General features: G+C 30.6%; 1 protein-coding gene across 6 annotated transcripts in view; it reads right to left on the bottom strand.

Moving 5' to 3' along the window:
* LOC145252785 (neuroglian-like) overlaps positions 1 to 23,758 on the bottom strand; it is a 362,878-nt gene that overhangs the window by 81,360 nt on the left and 257,760 nt on the right. For all 6 annotated transcript variants that reach the window (XM_080112730.1, XM_080112733.1, XM_080112729.1 and 3 more), the window contains 5 exons: positions 12,429 to 12,534; positions 9,094 to 9,485; positions 6,815 to 6,949; positions 3,570 to 3,672; positions 358 to 548 (listed from right to left, as the gene is read on the bottom strand). In XM_080112730.1, coding sequence (XP_079968856.1) covers positions 358 to 548; positions 3,570 to 3,672; positions 6,815 to 6,949; positions 9,094 to 9,485; positions 12,429 to 12,534 — 927 coding nt within the window. The remainder of the gene's footprint in view (positions 1 to 357; positions 549 to 3,569; positions 3,673 to 6,814; positions 6,950 to 9,093; positions 9,486 to 12,428; positions 12,535 to 23,758) is intronic.

Here is a 23,758-nt window from a genome sequence, read left to right as displayed (position 1 = left end):
ATTAATAATGAAAATAGTTTTTGAAGACAATGAAAACTGAGTTTTGCTAAAAAAGAAATTCGAGACTTTTGAATCCTGAAAAGGGAGGTAATTATTTTCTGAAAACTTTGAAAATCTTAGGCCAATTTAGTAAAAACTCAATTTTTGCTAATTGTCTTCAAAAATTGTTTCCATTAATAATTAATTTTCTACTTCATCGTTTTTCATAATTTTTGGATATTTTCATAACTGCGATATGACAATTAAGTAGATACGATTGATTTTACTTGAAATTCAATATTTTGATTTTTGCTATCATAACAAACAAGCACCTGACTTTCTTTTAATAAGCCTACATATCTCGTTTCGCATACTTACATTCAACAACGACTGAAAATCTGTGAGTCTGCACCTCTTCAAGAATTATATTTTTCCCCATGCACTCGTATTCGCCAGCATCATCATAATGTACTCGTTTGATGATTAACTCCAATCCATCGTCTTCGTAAGCGGTCCGTTTGGCTGGAATCTTACCATTCAATCGCTTCCAAGTTACATTTGGTGTCGGGCTATCATAAAAAAAAAAATTGAAAATTAAGTGAATTTTGTTATTCAATTCATGAAAGTGTTACATCCTGTTTAAGCTAAAACATATACACTATTCCTTGTCAAAATTGCCATTGTAGATACTTTGATGAAACCCAACGTAAGTTATCAAAACGGCTCAATGAACATAAAAGAGATATAAAAAATAACAATTCTCTAAGTGCATTATTCTCTCATTCATTGCAACATAATCACACCTTTGACTTTAAACCAGCAAAAATAATTAAATTTATTTCAAATAAACCGGAGACTTCTTGAATCAGCGCTTATCACAAATTCAAGTACAATTAAACAACATGCCGGTTTCTATAATGTAGCGCCATTAATAAGTAAAGAACATAATTTAATTGTAGACACAGGTTAACCTTCTCACACAATAGAATCACCCCCCCATAATAATTAATACATATAATCTCAATCAATAATTACATAACAAAAACACACTCATTTCATTTCTGTTACACACCTATATTTGAATTTTAATGGACATATTTTTTTCAGAAGGAATATTAACTGTGTTCATATCTTTTAAAAACATTAACAGCTATAAGACGTTATTAAAAATCTCCCTCTCTTTAACAACGCAAGCTGCACTCCTTTTTTGAATTTCCAACGTCTTTTTCCGTTTCTGAAATAGAATAGCATCACACTTTGCACATGAAACATTTTCAAATATTTGTACTGGTGTTTTTGTTTCTTAATCTCATTCATCATCGAAATAAAGACGAAATGCTGATGAGCACATAACTCGGTTTGTTCCTTTTTATTTATATATATAAAAAAAACGTATTTTTATATATATATATATATATACCATATTCCCTCTGCTTCACTTTTTGTTATCAAGTAAGATCTTTGACTTACTTGTAGTTTCATCAAATACTTTTGTATGCAAAATCCGATCCCGCATTTTGCTAATTCCTACCCTCTGATGAGAAGAAAAGTATTTCTTTGAAACTCCGCAGATTAAGGACTATCCACTTATCAAGTGTTTCCTTTTCAGATTAAATATGTTTTTAACTCTTTTTCAAAGTGTTTTTTAACTGTTTGCTCTTTTTGGGTGCCATCAGCTGGAATTCTAACTGAAACTGTAGCATTCAAAGCTGGTGACGTTACCACTGTACCAATATGACACGCGTATAAACCAATTAAAAATTACAATGATTGCCCGCATGAAAACTCCTAGTGAGTGAATACAACAACAACAACAACAACAACAACAACAACAATGTTGCTGTCATTTTACTTTTTTAACTTTTCTAACTTTTCTAGTCTTGTTCTCACATGATGATATTATCTTCTGAACATTAAATAATATTGTTGTTTTCATTCAGTTTTTTTAAACAATCTCTATCAAAATGTCTACGTTCTTAAAGACAATACAATAAATAAATACGGATCAAGTAAAGATTAGGTACCCCGTAGCAGAAGACAAAGATTGTCGAACATTTCAAGTGGCACCGGTTGTTCGACCTTGGCATTGCCGTTGGTTGTTTGTAAACACGTCAAATGGCAAACACGGTCGAATGTTCGCGAGCATGATTTTTGAAAAAAATATATTTACAAAACTTTTTAAGATTTAAAAGAAAAACTATATATTTACAAAACATTTTCTTTTAATATTACATATTTACAAAACTTTTAAGGATTAAAAAAAAAAAAATTTTCTATTTACACAAAACTTTTTGTGTAAGTAACAAAACGAACGTAAATTTAAAAAAAAAAATTTTTTAATACATGGGTGTCTTTCGAATGAGTTTTTTTAAAAATATATTTACAGAACTTTAATAAAACTAATAATAATAATAATAATAATAATAATAATAATAAAAATAAACAAAATAAAAAGAATGAACTATATTAATTACAAAATATTAGAAACTGAAAATTTTGGACGCTAAACTTACTTGTACTTAATCTATGGAGAAGTAAGCAAATAGCAAGTTTTTTTGTTTTTTTTTTTAACGAAAATTATAAAAAGATTTGTATCTTGTGATACTACACTTCATCTTTATAAAAATAAAAGTTATAAAAGATATGTGAATAAAAAAAATTTTTTTAAATCTCGATTGTTTATACTCGTGATTTTATTATGCATAAAAATTGCCTCGGTCTAGAAGAATTTCTCCTTCACTGACCACTTTAAATAAATATTGAATTGACTTGAAAAAACGCACAAAGAAAGATTTTAAAAAAAAAAAAAAACACTGTACATAAAAATTAATCTTGGTCGCAAAAATCCGAACAAGTAAGTTATTTTATATTTGTTTCTGCCATTAAAAAGTTTGGTTATAATAATTTTATTTTATTTTATTTTTTTTAAAATTATGTATTTTTTAATTGACATTATCCGAGATTCTTAGTTATAAAGTCGGTTTATTTATTTATCTGGTATTATTTTACGACCTGCCCCAGCATTGTATAAACACCCCCAACCACCCCATATTAAGAACGGCTTTTGAGGTTGGGGGTGTTTATTCCGAAAGCTGTTCTTACCATAGGGAGATTGGAGTGTTTATAATATGCAGGGCACCTCGTAAAAATTTACCATTTATTTATACATATTATTATTAGTTTTATTAAAACGTTCTGTAAATATATAAAAAGAACGCACTCAGAAAGGCACCCATTTATTTTAATATATTTTGTTTAAATACGTCTGTTTTATTACTTAAATTAAAAAGTTTTGCATAAATAGAAAAAAGTTGTTTTTTTTTTTTTATTATCCTTAAAAGTTTTGTAAATATTTAATATTAAAGAAAATGTTTTGTAAATATATATTTTTTCTTTTAAATCTTTAAGTTTCGTAAATATATTTTTAAAAATTCTTGCTCACGAATATTCGAACATGTTTGCTATTCGACGTGTTTACAAACACACAACGGCAATGTCAAGGTCGAACAACCGGTGCCACTTGAAATGTTCGACAATCTTTGTCTTCTGCTATAGGGTATCTAATCTTTACTTGATCCATAAATACGTACTTTCCAGCAAAAATGCACTTCATCTTCAGATTATCTCCCTTGAGTATTTTAATACTGGATGGGGAGGCCCACATCAAAGATACAGGTTCATTCGTTGGCCCTCCTGAAATAAAAAATGAAAAACAAATTAAAACAGAAATAATTAATTTTTACTTTTGATGAATAAAAGAGAAATGTAGTTTGCTTGCAACACTGCTGCTAAGCAGATATGTGGGTATTTATGAAGGCTGATAGCAATGAAGAAAAAACAAAACGGCAAAAGGAAGTACAGATAAAAATAAATAATTAAAAGGTAGTATTCGGGTTAAGAATCTTAAGAAAATCTATGAGTTAACAGTTAGAAAGACCAGACAAATTTGAAATTGTTTTTACTAAATATTGCTATTTATTAAAAATAAAATTGACCCCCCCCCATTTTCTAATAATACACTATTCATCTCCAGGAAATTTGACAGTTCTTTTTTTTTTATTATTTTGTTTTTTTTTTTCTTCCTCTTCTATGCCATTGTGGTGATACGTCCTAGCATGATTTGAGGTGTTTGGAGTCAATTCAAAATGATATTTATATGTCTGATTACAGTTTATTGTATCTGTCGACCGCATCTATATTCCAAAAAAATTTCAGTGCAACTATCGTTAATTAATATTTCAAATGCTAGTGTTTTTTTTGTTTTTTTTTTTCCACAAAGGAGTCCTCGCTTATCAAGGCCCGAAGGCCACTCGAGGATAAAGGATAATGAGTGTACAGTAGTCAATGAGACAATATCGTAGTAATTGTTAGTAGTATAAATTTGGTAAATTGGATTACTTAAGGGGGTTGTAATGTGTTAGATGTTGGTTAGGTATTTTTGGGGTTTTTTTTTTATTTATTCTTTTTTTGTAGAATCTTTTGTTATATTTTTTTGTATGTTTTAATCTCTTTGAGGAATTCAATAATTTTTTCTGAGTTGATTCTCCTGGTAATGCTTCATTTGGGTCTGTTCAAAGTCCACACAGCCTGTCAGTATATGATGTATTGTGTAGGGATCCAGACATGTTATGCAAATAGGTACCTCTTCTCCTTTTAGTAGATGTGAGTGAGTGACATGAGTGTGAACTATTTTTAGTCTAGTCATTACTACCTCTTTTTTTCTTGACATCTTTTTTCTATCTTTCATTTCGATGTTTAAAGTTACTTTCAATAGTTTATTCTCTGTACATCAGTTCCAATATTCTAGCCATATTCTTTTTATAAAATGATTTGAACCATAAATACCGACAGGTAGAGCCACTAGATATTGAAAGACACGCAAGCCATATGCTAGGAATATGAGCTCCGACCCTGAACACTCGTTTTGTATACCGACTTTCCAGATTATTACTCGAACTATAGTTAGACTCATTTAACTGCTTCAAATGATACATACCCCTTTCACGGGAAATATCAGGCACTTACTGTTAAATATTGATAAAACTATCTGGGATGGTATAACATTTTTGATAATTTTGGGAGTGAACCTTCCATTCTTATATTCAGAAAGAATGTAAAAGAGTTATTTCCCTTTAATTAGTACATTATGCTTTTTGGAAAACCTACCTCTCTCTGAAGAAATTTCTGCTAGTTTAGGATCAAAAATTAATTTTCTTTTACAATTTTTAGATATTATTCATCCAGGACGATGCTGATCAAGAATATGTCAATGACGGATGGACAGACGGACGCGCGCGCGCGCGCACACACACACACACACACACACACACACACACACACACACACACACACACACACACACACGCCTTTTATATAACAGATTAGAAAGGGTATCTGGCATTGCCCAGGCCATATAAGACAAAGGGAAGAGATGTAGTTGTGTTTGAACATATCTATAAAAAAAAAAAAAAAAAAAAAAATTGTGTACTTTTTTAGTGTCGTATATTCACTTTTCAACAAATATTCATAAAATCATTAAAACGATTTAATATCAATTATTTCTTTGTTGCGTATACACTTATTGTACCATGCTAATTTTTAAATAGTATTTTCAAATTAAAATCAAATTTTGCGCATAGTAAAAAGAAAAAAGTTATGCACAACATCCATAAGTGCATAAGGACAAAAAAAAAAAAAAAAAAAAAAATGCGTACATTTTCAGCATCCCAAATTCACTTTCAGTAAATAAAAAATCTTTTAATTCTGTTTAAATGCAAAAACTTACGGATATAAAATATACTAAAAATAAAAAAAGCTTACCGAAATAAAATGTTAAAAATAAAAAACAAAACGTCCATCATAAAGTGGGTACGAATGCGAACACAAAAACTAATAGTCCTGAGACAACCCTCTAAACTATTCAGATATGGAGATAGTCATATCATGACATTGCAAAGTTATGAATTTAACGTATCCAAAAGCTGAAGCGGTTTACGTATATGCAAATGTTGAAATCATTTACAAAGAGCCGATTTTATGTGACTCTACCCCCATCAGATTCTACGGTGGAATATTTTGTTCTAATTTTCATATATTATGCGTCCAAGTCCCTATCTTTTAAGACAGTACCCGAATCATTCTTATCTGATTTGGATTTCAAAAGTTTTATTGAGACATACATATACATACATTCACACTAACAGACTTCTCTCCTTTATATAAAAGATAATTCAACAAAATATCAATCAAATTTAAAAGTTCATCAAAATCTTTATCAACTACTAAATTTAAATTTTTTCCAAATTTTAAATATTATTCATCCAGCGCAATGCTGATCAAAAAAATACCAACTTTGTCAGTATTTGTTTTGTCGTTTTTAGTTTTAGCTGGACATACAAACCTATTTTTTAGAGGTTAGATCAATTCTAATCAGTCAACTCCCCTGCAATCACACAAACATACCTTGCAAATAATAATAATAATAATAATAATAATAATGATGATGATGATAATATTTGGTTTAAAGTCTGTTTTACACACTGGCATCTATTGGATGGCTTTTAAACTAACCTTTATTTATCTCTCTTTTTCTCAAAGACATGCTTATCAATTTCTTCCATGTTTTAATTGACATTCCCCTGCCATATCAACTACATCAACTAACCCCAAAATTTTTATCTAACCTATTAATGTGGCTAAACCAACAAAGTCTCCTGTTCTGCATACATCTCCCTATACTCTCCAGATTTAATCATAGACATAAATAAGCAAATAATAAGAGAAAGTTTGAAAGAAAAAAAAAGGAAAAAGGAAAAAAGATGTTAAAGACACACACCTGCCACGACTTCTGGCTCGATAACATGATCAAATCCTTGACTGAGAATTCGGAGAAAGCTACTGTAGGCAGAACAAACATACTTGTTTCCATCCTGGTAATCTTCTTTCTTCACATTTGCAAAATATAAGTTACCTAAAAAAACAAAAATAATAAGGATTTATAACATAAAATTATTTTGTCAGATTTTAAAAGTTGGACATCAATAACATTAACGTTGACATATTCTGACTAGCCAATTTTCATTTGTTATTGTTGTACCATGTTATTAGCACTTATACCAGAATGACCCCCAGTTTAAAAACCAGATGAGACCATGCACAGACACAAATATAATCATTTTTTCAGAGAAGGATACACTCTCACACACACACACACACACACACACACACACACACACACACACACACACACACACCAATTTAGATTATAGAAAAAATTCTCAATGAAATATCAGTAAAGATCAATTAACAACTTGCAAATAACAACAGTTCAATATTTAGTAGAATAGCTCTCTCTCTCTCTCTCTCTCTCTCTCTCTCTCTCTCTCTCTCTCTCACACAGTATGTATATATAAATATATTATTCATAATATTCCAAATTTTATTATGTTTATATAATTGAGAATTCAAGAGATAATGATAGAAGGGGGGGGGGATGGAACGAAAATTAATATAAAAAATAAAAAGAGGATCTTTCTACTCCAGTAGTTTCTTCAGAACCGGTAGACTCTGGAATTCCATTCTAGGTCCCTGCTTCCCCAACTGTACTGACATGCAGAAGTTCATGTGTAACATGAACCGAAATCTTGCTGCCCAAATCGTAACATAGTGCCCCAGTAGCTGCTGCCCCTGATAGTAGCCCCCTACACCACAGTGGCAATGTGCCTTGTTTGGGGTGATAATGTAATAAAAAAAAAAATTTTAAATTAAAAAAAAAAAAAAAAGAAAGAAAATTAGGCCTTGTAGCACACAGGTTAAAACTTTGGAAATAAATCAGAATCCCTATCGAGATGTGCATAATAAACTTATAATTTGAACATGTTAGCCTAAAATTAAACGGGGTTGATTAACTAATAAATAAATAAATCATAACACCATAATAGGAATTGAACGACTTAGAAAATGGCAAAAGGGTTAAAATTTTAACGAATAGAGTTACCTCCCTTACAACGTCAATATAAACTAAGAAACGTAAATCAAAATAGATTGTAACGAAGTAAAAGAAATAAAAAGAAAAAAAATTTATAATTCAAAATTTAAAAATGCAAACTGAGCTAGCATTGAATAAAAAGTAACACTATCCATCTTCTTCTTCTGGAATAAATTTAAAAAAAAAAAAAAAAAAAAACAACCGCTTTTTGAAATTACACAAATAAGTATGGCGATATAATTCTAAATCGCCAATATAATCATTAAATACGAAACTAACACAGAATCAAAACAATATGGTAAGAATGTAAAATATCAGGTCCGGAATTGAGAAAAAATAAATAAAATAAATAAAATAAATAAATTTAAATTAATAACTTAGAGAAAAATAGTAATGACCTAAATTAAGTGAACATAGATAATTGGTTGCTCGGATAAACGAATAATCGATTGAAACATTTAAAAATAGAGATGCAAAAATAGGTAGATATAAAGAATCTTTAAACAAACAGAAAACGGAAAAACCTCTGAACGAAGAAATGTGGGTAAATCTTTTATCAGTTTTCCTTTAAAGGGAAATGGATTACATATTGTTCATTTAAAAAAGTGTTTTTCCCTAGGTCTGATGAGAGGCCATTCTTGTGAATATTTTCAAACGATATAAGGTTTGAAATTGTCCGAATGGTCGCGAAACATTTGTAACGAACAATGAAAATACACTGCTTGTTGCTATCAATCAACCTTTGTTGTCTTAATTTTGTGAATATATATATATATATATATATATATATATATATTTATATGACTACTAAATTTTATCCCATAAATTAATATATGAAAATATAATTTTATGCATAAATTTTCAGTATTTACTGCATAAGCTTGAAGAATTCTCACAAGAATGAAACGGGGAATATTCTGTGTAGTTTAATTGCCATATATATTTTTATAACTTAGTATATAATATATATATATATATATATATATATATATATATATATATATATATGTTTTTTTTTTTTTTTTTTGGATTATCGGTAGGACACATTCAAAACCCAAGCACACAAACACCTGAACCATTACACCACACACAAAAAAAATCTATTAACTAACATCTTTAATACTTACCCTGATAATCCATAGAGACCCGATTATCAAATTTGACTGCCCTCATAGCATCAGATGTGCTGTGGGACTGAGAAACAATTTTCCAATTGATAGATGGTGTTGGAGTACCCTTGGGTGGTATGCATCGCAATTTCAAACTCTGTCCGGTCAATGGTTTTTTGATGACAGTCTTAGTTTGTTGAAAAGCACCCAGGTCAGCCAATAATAACTGGGTTTTGTTCGATACAGATATTCCAAGGCCTTTCGTCTCTGCAAAACATTGGTATTCTCCAAAATCTTCTTCAGTCGGCTTTAGAAATTCTAACGTGCCAATACCAATTCGTTGAACAATTTTTCCCTTGTACTCTGTACTGTTGAGATCCATTTTAACTCCATTCTTGTACCAAGTATACCTTAGAAGAAAGGAAGAAATGATTATGAATAACAAACAATCGAGAACTGACATTTGTTTCTGCTTACAAGGAATTTACAATGTCTCTCCTCAAAACGTCTTATATCCTTTGTTTTCCTTTGGGATAAATATTGTCATTGGAATTAAAAATATTAGACAGTTAAATGCGCGCTTCTTTACCGTTATTCATCGTTTAATTTTTAATTATTCTTTTACATGTATATATGTGTTGTATGCATTTGTGTTTTGTGTATTCATATGTATTTGTATTTAAGACTGACGTGGCACCTTCTCATTGGCTATACCTTCTCCTCCTTCCCCTTCCTTCCTCCTCTTCCCCCATGTATGCGGATCTCTTTCAATACACTGATAAAAAACTGAAGGATCGGTTGAAAATTATATTCTTGTAAAAATGTTTTTTTTAATTTTTTTTTTATAACATTTTGTATTCCTGCCCGTCACCAATAGAAAACGAATAAAGAAAAATTACAAACTTTTATTATACTTTTCATATTCATTTTTTTATGCATTTTCGTATATATCTATAATATAAATCTCACCTGTCTGTTTAAATGTATACATGGATGTATGTTTGTTTGTATGTGTCTGCCTGAAATTTTCAACAGAGACGACAGATTTTTTATGAGATCAGTTTTGTTTTGAATCACGACCCTTCAGACAACAAATATCGAAAAATTAGCTAAAAACATTAATTCCTTCACCCTCAACTGGGCAGTTTTCTACAAGGAGGGTCGTTTTTTTTTTGTTCTTTTTTTTTGTGTGTGTGTTTTTTTTTTTTGTTTTGCGTTGCAATTTTTGCAAGTCATCGTATCAGTTGGAATGACTTTATGTAATTTCAACATTCCGAACTTCCGGTCGCGTCTTGGAGTAGCGGTAAGATGTCAGAGGTTTTTTTTTTGTTTTTTTTTTTATTATACTCAACACTCACCATCCATAGATTACTGTTTTAAAAATAATAATAAATAAATAAAAAATATTTATCAACGTCCAAATAAAATATGGGCGATTTTCTAAGTAAAATGATTTTTAAGTGAAGACGCTATTTTATCGTATTTATTATTTTAAAAAATCAAGAAGTGTGCGTGTGTGGTGTGTGTGTGTGTGTGTGTGTATAAACATTGTAAAAAGTACACACGGATCAATTACCGTTTCAACATTGATACGTTTTGTCAGGATTTCAAGTGAATTTTGTAATCAAAAGATAAAATAAAATATTCGCAGAATGCCATCAAAAAGACAGAAGTGACGACCCTTTTCCTTTTCTTCTTTAGATTCTTTCGTAGGTACTAAACCACTACCACCCAGAAGTTGTCTAGATCGACTGATGCACTCTTTCTCCATTCCAGCACATAGGTCTTGTCTAGCTGACCGGCCAAAGAGTAATTTAAAACTGTATTATTTATTGGTAGTCACTAAACAGAGTTCTAAATCTATATATATAAAAGCGAAAATGTGTGTATGTATGTTCGCTTTTTGTGTATGTCCAATAAAGGCTTTTTTCAGAGAAGCGCTTGGTCAGCTCACAACTTCTTAAAATTTTTTATACCACATATAAATCATAATATCTCCAAGTTAACAATGGATCTCGCTTGTCTATTTAATTTGCTCGACTTCGGGAAGATAAATATTCAACAGTTTTCGCTCGCCACATGTTGATTAGGCTTTTTCCTATAATAAAAGCGACACTAATTCTGATGGTATTTTTCCGGTCGCCATCGCCCGAAATGTCCAAAAGCAATCAGCTTTGATCAATGTGGAAATATTTTCTTTATATCAGACAATTGCTATTCAAATTGGACAAGGGGAGCTGGTCCCCCCCCCCAACATCTTGGGAAAATAAAAATAAAAACCCCACAGTCAAAGTTGACCTCATTAAGATATTAAAACGTGCACCTGCAAATTCTAAGTAATTAAATAAATTAATGTTTCCGTTAGCATGGTTAACGTCGCATGCTTTTTTTTTTTTCACACTTTAATTTCCAACTTTGCCTCAAGGATTCGGGTCTGATCCTCATACTCACCTACCAAAACTTTTTTTTTTTTTTTTAATTATTTTACCCCCCCCCCCCCCGGAGTTTTGATTTACCTCCAAACACCCGGGCAACGCCGGGTACCCCCCGCTAGTAAAAAAAAATAAAAGATAGAATGTTAAAAGAGAGTTTTGGTTTTAATTAAGTTGGGGCTAGTTTGAATTTCAAATTTTCATGCTCACTCTATTTCTTAAATTAATGAATGGACATAGTTAACTTAAATTGCTTCTATATGCACACAAATTAAACTCTTCATCTATACTAGATGAACAATAGACATGTGCTTGCACACATACATACATTTATACATCCCAATACGTAAATTAATAAACTAGATTGGAAATAAAACACATAAAAAATATAAATAAATGGCATTTTGATAGCATTCTGAAAATATTTTATTTCATCTTCTGACTAGGAAATTCACTTGGAGTCCTGATGAAACATTAGGTATCCTTGCTAGTTCTATAATAATTTGTATATTTATAAAACAGTAAGATTACAATAACAAATTCAAATTCACAACAGAATAATAATTTTCTAATATACTGAACATGTGTATGCAATTTTTCCCAGGCAATGCCGTTACGTAGATTCTGCTAGTAATTTATATTATATGTTATAAATTATTTTAAAGAGCATTATAATGTTTTTCAAGTTAATCTCTACATATACAGATTAATCGTTCATACATGGAAATTAGTTAAAACTATTAAAAAGGAAATAACCTTTAATATAAACGTATTGTCTCTGGAAAACCGTTGCCTGACACGCAAAACATCTAATACACTTTGAAGCTGGTAGGTCTTACATTTTCATCACTATATTATTAAATGTTAAAAAAAAAAAAAAAAAAAAAAAGAAAGAAAGAAAAAAAGAAAAAAAAAACTTACGTTGGTTGTGGATTGCCACTAGCCATGCAAGGAAGTTCTAATTTTTGTTCCTTATGGATAAAGGTGAATTCTTCTGGTTGTTTGATGATTGATGGTGGAAGTTTGTCTGAAAAATCACAAAGCATAAAGTGATAAAAAAATATGAACACAAATCTATTGCTGGTGCTTATTAGTGATGGGGCGATTCATTTTCCCTGATTCCAATACAATTTCTTTATAAATCTCTATATATTTAACTACAGACTTGTTATTTCCCCCCTGATTACACTAAGAACATGTGTTAAAATGTAAAACTACACTTATGGAGGGGTGATCTATCGAATTGGTTTTACTGGTAGTTTAAAATCAATAAATGTTCATTATTTTATCATTACTATAAGCAGTAGAAGATTTTGCTTCAAACAAAATCAATTAAAAACAACCAAATTTAAAAAGAATCGTTTTTGGCATCGGAATATAGGCACAAAATTTTCCGATTCTGATACCACCAAAAGTTCTGATTTTTCCCATTCCTAATTCCGATTAATCGTCCCAACACTAGTGCTTATTCAGATTGGTACTTAGGGTGGCGTTTAAAATTAAAGAAAATACAGAAATGGCTGTATGATGTACGTATTAGTCACGGGACGAAGATGAAAATGTCCTAGAATCACATAATTTGATCAAGTAGTTTTTTTTTTTGTTTTTTTTTTGTTGTTTTTTTTTTTAATCAAATTTTATTTTGTTTCAGTGAGGGTAAAAGAAAACATAAAAAAAAAAAACTTTCTCAAAAAAAAACCAAAAAAACACATGGATTCCACTTATTTTGTGTAAAGAAATTTTAAAAACTTTTTTCATCATTAATTCTATTTTAATTCAATAAACGTGTAAAAATAAATAAATTTCTCAAAAAAAATACACACACATTCCATTATTTGACAACTTTATTTATTTTATGTAAAAAAAATTTGTTAACTTCTTTTTTCTTGATTTTATTAAAATTCAATAAATGTTCGAATAATTAATGTTTTATTTCAAGTTACAACATTGTACCTATTTACTTACCTCCCCAAAGGACAGAGTTAGACACCGGGGTTGTTTTTTAACGTGGAGAAAAGGAACAAAAATTAAAATTGTCTCAGTTGTGAAGGATTTCTGCTCTGACAGAGAACAAGAAATTGAAGTGAGTGTAGCATCTGAAAAACAGATACTACATTTTGATCTTGACCCGAAGGCCGAGTGTTGAGATTTTAAGCAATTCTTGAATTGTCTACCCTTCTGAAATTGCATTGTCTGCCCTTCTGATGTGCGCTTTTGAAACTGAAACCAAAACAGATCTCTTATAGTAGCAGACAGGTGCCTTTCATTTTTTGTTCCCTTCTTTAAAATGATACTAGGAAAACAATTATATAGTATCACTTTCAACAGTAACAATTTAACAAATAAAAATAAATAAATAAATAAAAGTTACTGCTACGGAATTTTTTAAATGTGGATTAAATAATTGGATTATTTGGATTATTCCAACTACTATTCTTATCTTGAATGTTTGGAATCTAGTTCGTTCCACGGAGATATTTTCACTTAAGATGTCAGCAACTTTTCTCCAGTTTTGTTCCCTTTCTTTTTTTTTTTTTCTTTTTTTTGTTACGTGAAGATGATTCGACAAAGAATTGAAAACATTCGTGATAAACATCAAACATAGATTTTCATTTTACCACAAAAATGGTCATTAAGAATTGAAAAATAAAAGTTAAATATAATAACTATTTTTACTGAAATGAAAGAATGCTGCCTAAAGATAGATAGATAGATAGATAGATAGATAGATAGATAGATAGATAGATAGATTCAATTTGCATAGACTAACAAAACACGGGAGCACATTTACAACTTATAAAGCTTCATTCGGTTTAAACATGAGGAATTTTATCAAAGGGAGATAACTTATCAAATGGGAAGTAACTTATGAGGTTACTTTACTCTAATCCATTTTTTAAGATTCCAAATAAATTTATAGGAAAACTCTATAAACACTAAAAATTATGGAAAATTATCGAGTAGAATTTTAATTAAAAATAAGTTTTATCATTTATTTCTATTTCGCTTTTGATTATAACTTGGCAATATGACAGATTGACTTTTCTTCCGTTTCATGTGCATTTGCGCCCTGTGAACCAGAAAAATACAATAAAACTTATTTTTATTTTTAATTATAATTTAGTGCTTGTTTGGAATTCAATCTTTAAGTAATGGAGATAACTATCATTTACTAAGGAAATTATGTTATTTTGTTGCAGATAATTCAGGACGCTGAATGATCAGTAGAACAAGGAAACATTTATTTTTATTTATTTATTTATTTATTTTTGGATACGAAGAAACTTCACCCCCCCCCCCCGAATTCTAATATATACTGACAAATTAATTTTGTCATGATGTTAAAATGAGTTATTTTATGGTTAGACAGTGAAATCCTTCTAGACTGAGGCAATTTAAATAGTAGCAATTTCCAAATTACAAAGGTTTTACATTTTTGAATTTTTGAGATGAGGATAGGTTATTCGTATTATTTGGATTCATCGCACTCACTACTGTTCTCATCTTGAGTGCCATTTTTCACAACGTTTCGGTCAATGTAAACTCCGACCTTTTTCAGGTGTATCTTGTCGAACTATGTTTCTATCGACTGAAACATTGTCAAAATAACACTCAAGATAAGAACAGTAGTCTTAAGAATACAAATAATACGAATACAAAGGTTTTGTTACCGTTAATTTGGGACGTCGAAATAATCAATAGAACAATGAAATAATGTAAATAGCAAAAATTACAATGAAAGTTAAAAAAAAAATTATATACAAATTGAGAAATTAAATGAAAAATTGATGACATGTTACAAAATGTTTTATTTTTATTAGTTTTCATATTACAATGATGACGTTTATCTTTTTGAAGGAGGCAAACATTTTTTTATTGGCTACGTTCTATGTTTTCCTCTGAAAAAAAAAAAAAAAAAAAAAAAATTATAAATGCTAGTTATCTCCCCTAGAAAAATACCGAATTTTTGGTGTAGATACTTTTTTTTTTTTTTTTGCCTGATACATATGTATATCAAATATTTTTCCTGTTAATTTATTATATAAGTTTTACCTGTCTGCTTAAATGTATGTATGTATGTATGTATGTATGTATGTATGTATGTATGTATGTATGTATGTATGTGTCAGGTCATGTCATGTGCTACTGGTACCATGTAACCCAGTACTACCTGCCTCATGGTCGGGTCACCGGCGACTAAACTGGTTCCCCCACCAGACTTGTATGGTGAGGAGGGCGGCTAGTCTCCCTGAAGGATTAAAAACAAGACCTTCCAAAGGCCGAATGAACTCTTTTTCTGGGTCAACGGCCAACTAGCATCGTGTATATTTGTGTGTGTATATGTGTATTGGGGTGGAGAGGGCTGTGGTGAAGGCACATATGTGTATATGTGTATTGGGGTGGAGTAAGCTGTGGTGAAGGCAACCTTTCTAGGAGAAGCAAATCTCTGATTTAAAAAACCATAAAGCGGAAGACCATTACCCGCATTAAGCTGGTCTGCAGTTTAATTTGTTGCTGGCTATCTTGCTCTTGCTTGTTGCTGGATCTCAACATTTTGAACCGAGAGAGAGACTTAGCTGTCGTACAAAGCTAAGACTCTGTAACATCACATTTGTATAGATACTCCCTCAGGCATTTGGGCTCATGGATTTTAAATGTCTGAGGGCATGGCACTCGTCTGACAAGACGTTGCAATCATCATGTATGTATGTATAAAACTTTCGACAGAGGCGACAGATTTTCACAAGATTGGTATCATTTTGAAGATCGACCCTTCGGACGACAAATATCGAAAAATTGACTAAAAACATTAATTCCTTCATCCTCAACTGGACACTTTTCTTCAAGGTAGGGGGGGGGGGGCGTCGCCATTTTTGAAAGTCATCGTATCGGTTTGAATGACTACTAATTTAATGTTCCAAACTTCTGGTCGTGTCATGGGGTAGGGGTTTTCTTTCACTTTCTTTTCCACCTTCGTTGTTTGGGCTTGAGCCTGCCTGCCTACTGTCACTTTTTTTTTTTTTTTTTTTTTAATTATTGCTCAACACACCCATCCAGGCTGATTTATTTGGAATTGTGATTTTCATAAGTGTATTTTTATAGACAAGCACTGTTTTTGTTGTTGTTGTTCCAAATTTAGATCAATTGATTTTTTTTTTTCTAATAGAATATAAAATTTTCAAAATTTAATTTGAATTAGATGAATTTAGAAATAATAGTAGTAAAAGAATTTAGGGGTCAATTTCTTAACTATGGTATGAGATATATAACAGAAATTTATATGTATAATGATATTGTATGAATATTACAAATGATTTTTAAGAGTTGAATAGAAGATAGCTAAAAAAAGAGCAATGACTAAAGAAGTTAAATAGATAAAAAAAAAAATTATATAATACATCAATAAATGAATAAATAATAATAATTATTATTATTATTATTTACATTTTGTGTTTGGCTGTTGGCATTACCAATTTGATACTGGTAAGTAGATTATAACAAATGAACATAGGCTATCAATATCTTCTTTTCTCAGTTTTCCATCCCTTTCCACAACATTCTGGTGGTTCCCAACAAGGCAGTCTTTTGGGATAGCCGAACACTGCAATAGATCCCAATTTTCTCAATTCACATTATTATTATTATTATTATTAGTAGTAGTAGTAGTAGTAGTAGTATCATCATTATTATCATTATTATTATTGTTGTTATTATTATAATTATTATTATTATTATTATTATTATTATTATTATAAAAAATAAAGGAATCAAGGAGAATAAAATCATCAACAACAACATCATCTGTTTAAAAAAACAAAAAAAAAACAAACAAATATTTACATAAAATCAAAAGAAAATATTTTTAGTTATTTTTCCCCAAGTACAGAGCCAGAGCTGCGATTCTAGGTTTTAAATCGATACTGCACTTTCATTTTAGCCACAATCTTGTATTAATTATCATTATCATTATCTAAATATTACTTTACTTGTCCGTACGTCCAGTATCACACAAAAAAAAACACATTATCATCACAAATATTCATTGATGAGAAACGAATTACATCCCCTTATAGTCGCTCTTTATCAGTTAAAAATCATTAAAATCATTTCCTCTCCAAAAATTTAAAAAAAAAACAAAAAAAACTACAAATTGGCTATTTCATTTTATAATTAAAAAAAAAATAGTCATGTTGAGAGGAGACTAAGTTATATTTTTTATTCATCATCAACAACAAACTTATATTAAAGATCAATGTCTTTGCAGTCATACTACCAATTGTAATAACAATCTGTTAAAAATTAAATTAAAAGAAAAAAAAACATTTACATGAAATCAAAACAAATCATTTGTAGTCATTTTAACATTAGAAGAGAATAAGAATAATTATTAGCATTTAGGCAAAACAGTAATGCAAACGATAATGCATCATTCATCGAGTCAGAACCACAAAAGCAATACATGAATTCAACTGTGTGCACGTGGTGTACGTGCGTAATTTAAAAATAAGAAAGATATGCAATCAGCAACACATTCTCACCAACGCATGCTTTAGATAATCTGTTCTGCTTGTTGTATGGCATATCAATCTCTTTTGAGTCATCTATGATGTAAAAGCGAAAATCTATGTTTGTGTATGCACTTTTTTTTTTTTGGTATGTCCGGCAAAGGCTTCTTTTTTTCGGGGGGAGGGGGGGGATCATTTTTTTTTACAACTTTTTATATATTCCTTAGATTATAATATCTACGATTTCCGAACAGACGTCATGTCTATCTTTTATTTGAGTGACTTTTATTTTATAAAATTCCCGCTATTCTGTCTTCTCACGTGTTTGTGTTTTTCGTATAAATAAAGCGAAAGTAATTGAAGAAAACACGATTCTCTGGCACTCTTGCCAGGGATGTCCAGAAAGCAATAAGCTTTGATCAATGGTGGGAAAACGATTCATATCAGAGAATTGCTATTCATTTTGACACTCCCTTTTTAGTGGGGAGCTGGTTTTCCCCAACATCTTGGGGAAACAAACAAATACGCAGAAAGCAGTCAAAGTTAAGTGCATGATTCCATTCCCCTATGGCTTGATGTTTGACCTCGTTAAATTTATGCACGTCTGTGCGAACTCATTCACTTAACTTTTTAATCGTTTAATTTCAACCATTCTCACTTCTCTGCCCTCTTAGTGTTGCGGTAACATATCACGTTTTCTTTCACTTTCTTTTCCGCCTTCGTATCAAGGCTTTGGGTTCGAGCCTACCTACCTACTAACACTTTTTTTTTTTCACATTCTTTTCCTCCTTCACTTTTTTTTTTCCCCCCTACATATACACCTACAAACACCTGGGCAACGCCGGTCACCCCTGCTAGTCTAATAATAAAACACAATAGCTATTATGTTTTATTAAAGCATCAGTAGCTGAGAAGAGGAAGAAGAGTTATTATATCAAAGTGTAAACGGATGTAATATATCCAACCTCTTATGTTTCGATAATTTTTAAGATTATGATTGATAATTTGTATTGGTATTTATTTGCTTTCCCATGAAAGCAAGATGTGACACAAGGTCGCTTTTAATGTGGGAGAAAAACCAGCACCTGGAAAAAAACGGGCACTCCGGAAGTAGGCAAAAATAAAAATCGCTTTAATATAGAAGTGTTTCCCTTACATTGACTAAGGACAAAATAACTTTAAGTGTAGCATCAGAACAGATACTACACAGTGATCTTGGCCCGAAGGGCAGATCTACTTTTTAAGATTCTCATTTCAGGTTTTATTCTCATATCATTTAGGGATTTTGAGCTAATCCATTTAAATTTCATACATATTTCTTATTTCCTCAGCACAAAGATTTGCAGGTCTGACAAGACACACTTGAAGAAGCTTGGAAGTTATAATCAACCAAAACATTGCGCGAATAACATTCACAATGAAAACAAACCTTCACAACAAAAACCACTTGTCTATCTACAACCACTATCAATCTGCCTTACTCCTTATCTATGGGTGAATCAAAACGCAAATCCCATGAACAAAGCTTCTTTCCTACAACTGCCTGCCAAGGAACTCTGTTCTGCTGGCCTGCTTTCCAGCTAACTACAACATGGTTGTCGTCAAGTTCAATGTAAAGATGTTCTTGTTTAGCCATCCCCTTAAATAATCAAATTAAACCCAATTTCCACAATTAACAATTACTATGCTGTTGTCCCAGTGACCTCTGTACACATATTAACCCTTACCCCTGATCAATTGGTCTTTGGGCCTTGATAAGTGGCAACTCCTTTGTAAAAAATAAAACATAAAACAATACTTCGAACAATCTAAATAATTACATATATCCAACTCGACTTATCCAATCCCATAGTCTGTGTCAGTATCCATTTACACTACTCATGTTTCTGTGTGTCAGATGAATTGATTTGACAAATTCATAGGTGAAAAACTGACAATCATCATATTGCATGGATTTTATGTGTACAAATTACTACATCGGCTCAATTAGAGTTAGTACCCTTATGAATATAGCAACTCACAAACATACCAATATAAACACATACATGGCACCGTCACATTGACATAATAGTTCTTGTTAGATCACCAAAGTTAAGCAACGTAGAGATTGGTCAGTAGCAGATAGGTGGCTATTTAGAAATACTTGTAGAAGTACTGTATATGGAAGGACAGTGCCATCTCACTGCAAAAACTAATTTCAATAAAATTATCTCACCTGAACAGAATACACAGGTGGCTGGGAACTGCGAGTAAATTTGATACTCCCTAAAAACTTCCTCTGAAGGAGGAAAGTGACTGAATCAGCTCAGAGTGTATGCCATGCCTGCCAAGACAGGTGCCTAAACACATACAATAAAACACACAGTGTAATCTACTATAATATTGTCAACTAGCTTTTCTGGGTTTAATTAATATAGGAATGGAAAGTGACTTCCGGTTTTCAGTGGCAATTAACTTCCGGTTTTCAATTTATCAACAAAGTAGGATTGCTGCATGGAGTTCTGGGATAATTGGCTGCCACACAGATGAGATTTTTGTAACCTTACACATTGGTTTGGTTTTTAGTAATTTTAGGAGAATCTATATATTAATGCGATAGCGTGGGTGCTATTTTTTTTTTTTTTTCTCACGCTTACATTAAATGATTTGAGAATGATTGATATGCCATTAAAATAAAAACAGAGAGAGAGAGAGAGAAAGAGAGGGAGGGAGAGAGAGAGTATGTGACTGTAATACGCAACTTTCACTGAATACGCGTACAGTAAGTGTTCATTTTTGCTTATATACATCACATCACTTATCACAATGCGCACACCGAAAGCAAGCATTTGAAAGCAAAACAATACTTTTCATTCACACTGAAGAAATAAAAGAGATGGAGGGAGGGGGGGGACAAATTTTGAATGAGATGAAAAGAAAGATAAAAAGAAAAGAAAATGAAAGACTCACATTGAGAGAGAGAAAAAACGAAGATGAACAAAAGAAAGTTTATTTTTACTACGTGCATGACACGTGCAATACATACATTACATATCTTGGGAGCGGGGCGGGGAGGGGTAAGATATCAAAGGGAAAATAGAAAGGGAAAATAAAGGCAGTCGTATGAAAAGACAGATGAAAATAAAAAAAAGATGTCAGGTCGATTTCTTTTAGAACAGGATGCAGACGAAAAGGGGAAACAAGTTCAAAATGAAAAGGAACCGAACATTTGATGGATGGAAAAATTTCATTGCATTGAAAAACAAAGACTGAAGCGACAAAATGACAAGTAGTAAAAAGAATAGAAACTATATATATATATATATATATATATATATATATATATATATATATATATATATATATATATATATATATATATATATGGCGAGATTTATACCAATCCTTTAACATGAAGCTCGATGTAACAAATAAATGACAAAAATCTATATTCCAAATTTCAAGATGTTGACCATCTTAACGTTTGTTTCTTTAAGTATGAAACAGATGCTGTCAAGAATTATGCATGTTATCGTACTTAAAGAAATATACGGTAAGCTGGTCAACATCTTGAAATTTGGAATATAGACTTTTGTTATTTATTTGTTTATATATATATATATATATATATATATATATATATATATATATATATATATATATATATAGAGAGAGAGAGAGAGAGAGAGAGAGAGAGAGAATAAGTGACAAAAACTGATATTCAAAAATTCATGATGTTGACCATCTTATAATTTATTCCTTTAATTCAGTTGACTTATACAATTCTTGACAGTATCTGTTTCGTAGCGCAAAATCAATCACTTAATTATTATATCAATCAGTGAATTTATTATGCCCTTAACTCACCAGAAGAAATAGCAACAATCAATTCGTCAAAAGGAACAAAAGAAATTGAAGTGTGATTTGACATGATTAAAATCCGAAATTTGGAAGAGAGACTACAAATACACTGATTGATATAATAATTAATGATTGATTTTGCACTACGAAACAGATACTGTTATAAATTGTACAAGTCAACTGAATTAAAGGAATAAATTATAAGATGGTCAATATCATGAATTTTGAAATATAACTTTTTATGATGTATTCTCTATATTGCTCTGTAATTACACTGAGCTTCTTAAATAAGGATTGATACATATTATAAGGAAATATATTTCTACAGAAATATATATATATATATATATATATATATATATATATATATATATATATATATATATATCGGGGTTTGTATTACTGTACACATAGATTCGAAAAAGTTGTCAAAAAACAAATATATAACAAATAAATGTTATCAAAGGCAAGATAAGTTACTTTTCTACCAAACTGAATATATTTTTTGTGTTTTTATTCAATGTAACATATTTATTCAGCTCGAAAAACATGCAGTGTTTACCGATGTATTGGAAAATTCAAAATGGCGGCCGACTCTATCTTAAACACGGTAAGTTCGAGAAAAGGTGTTATAAATAATAAACTAGACAAAATACTATTAAAAAAACACCGAATATATGTCAATCTATGTCACGGTAATATATATTGAGCGAATTTCTAACAGTATTTTGTCTAGTTTATTATTTATAACACCTTTTCTCGCACTTACCGTGTTTAAGAGAGAGTCGGTCGCCATTTTGAATTGTCCAATACATCGGTAAACACTGCATGTTTTTCGAGCTGAATAAACATGTTACATTGAATAAAAACACAAAAAATATATCCAGTTTGGTAGAAAAGTAACTTATCTTGCCTTTGATAACATTTATTTGTTATATATTTGTTTTTTGACAACTTTTTCGAATCTATGTGTACAGTAATACAAACCCATATATATATATATATATATATATATATATATATATATATATATATATATATATATATATATATATATATAAGCAGTAATTTCAAACATTAAATTAGATTATGCCTCAGAGGAAACTTGCCGAAAATGTGTGTTTGTGTGGAGATGATAATTTTAGCAAATGACCCTGACAATAAGTATAGAAATTGTCTATGAAACTTGTTAATGATTCAAAGGGAAATAATTCACGAAAGAATTATTTCCCTTGAAATACCTAATTTAAAAAAAAAAAAAAAAAAAAGATAAAATCGAATTTTGACTATTATAGGAGCTCTGTACTAATTCTCGTGAAAAGAAAAATGAAAATCTACGTTTCTAGGTAATTACATGTGAAATACACAGTAAAGTTTACTTCCTTCCTACAACAGGAAGATGTAACACAAGGTCGGAAGGTAGGAGAGAGTCAAGCCAGCGCCTCTAAAAGAAGAGTATTCTGGCCTATTAAAAAATTACTGGACAACCCTGTCAGCATCCATGCATAGAGACATCTCAGGCAGTAAGCAATAAACTTACTCCACCCGAAACTGATATACCATTATAAAGTCTATCATTTTTAAAGTTCTGAATTTTTTTAGATGAGGGCTGATTGTTTATATTACTTGTACTGATTGGACTATTGTTCTCATCTTGAGTGTTATTTGTGCAACGTTTCGGTCAGATTGTCCTTCGGTCGTCTTCAGGAATGTTGGTTGTTGTTTGGAAAAGAAAAGAGAAGAGTTACTGGTTCCGTAGATATTTTCGTATTCTGTGAGTTAGTCTCTATTTTATGGTTTTAGTTTCAAATCCGAAACGTTGCACAGTAACACTAAAGATGAGAACAATTGTCTGATCAATACAAGTAATGTAACCTCTCATTTTTGCTGAATTTTAATTTCTTT

This window comes from Euprymna scolopes, chromosome 29 (assembly GCF_053919585.1).
Source record: "Euprymna scolopes isolate OS-2025 chromosome 29, ASM5391958v1, whole genome shotgun sequence".
In the NCBI taxonomy this organism is placed as follows: Eukaryota; Metazoa; Mollusca; class Cephalopoda; order Sepiida; family Sepiolidae; genus Euprymna; species Euprymna scolopes.
This window is presented reverse-complemented; position numbering and strand designations above follow the sequence as displayed.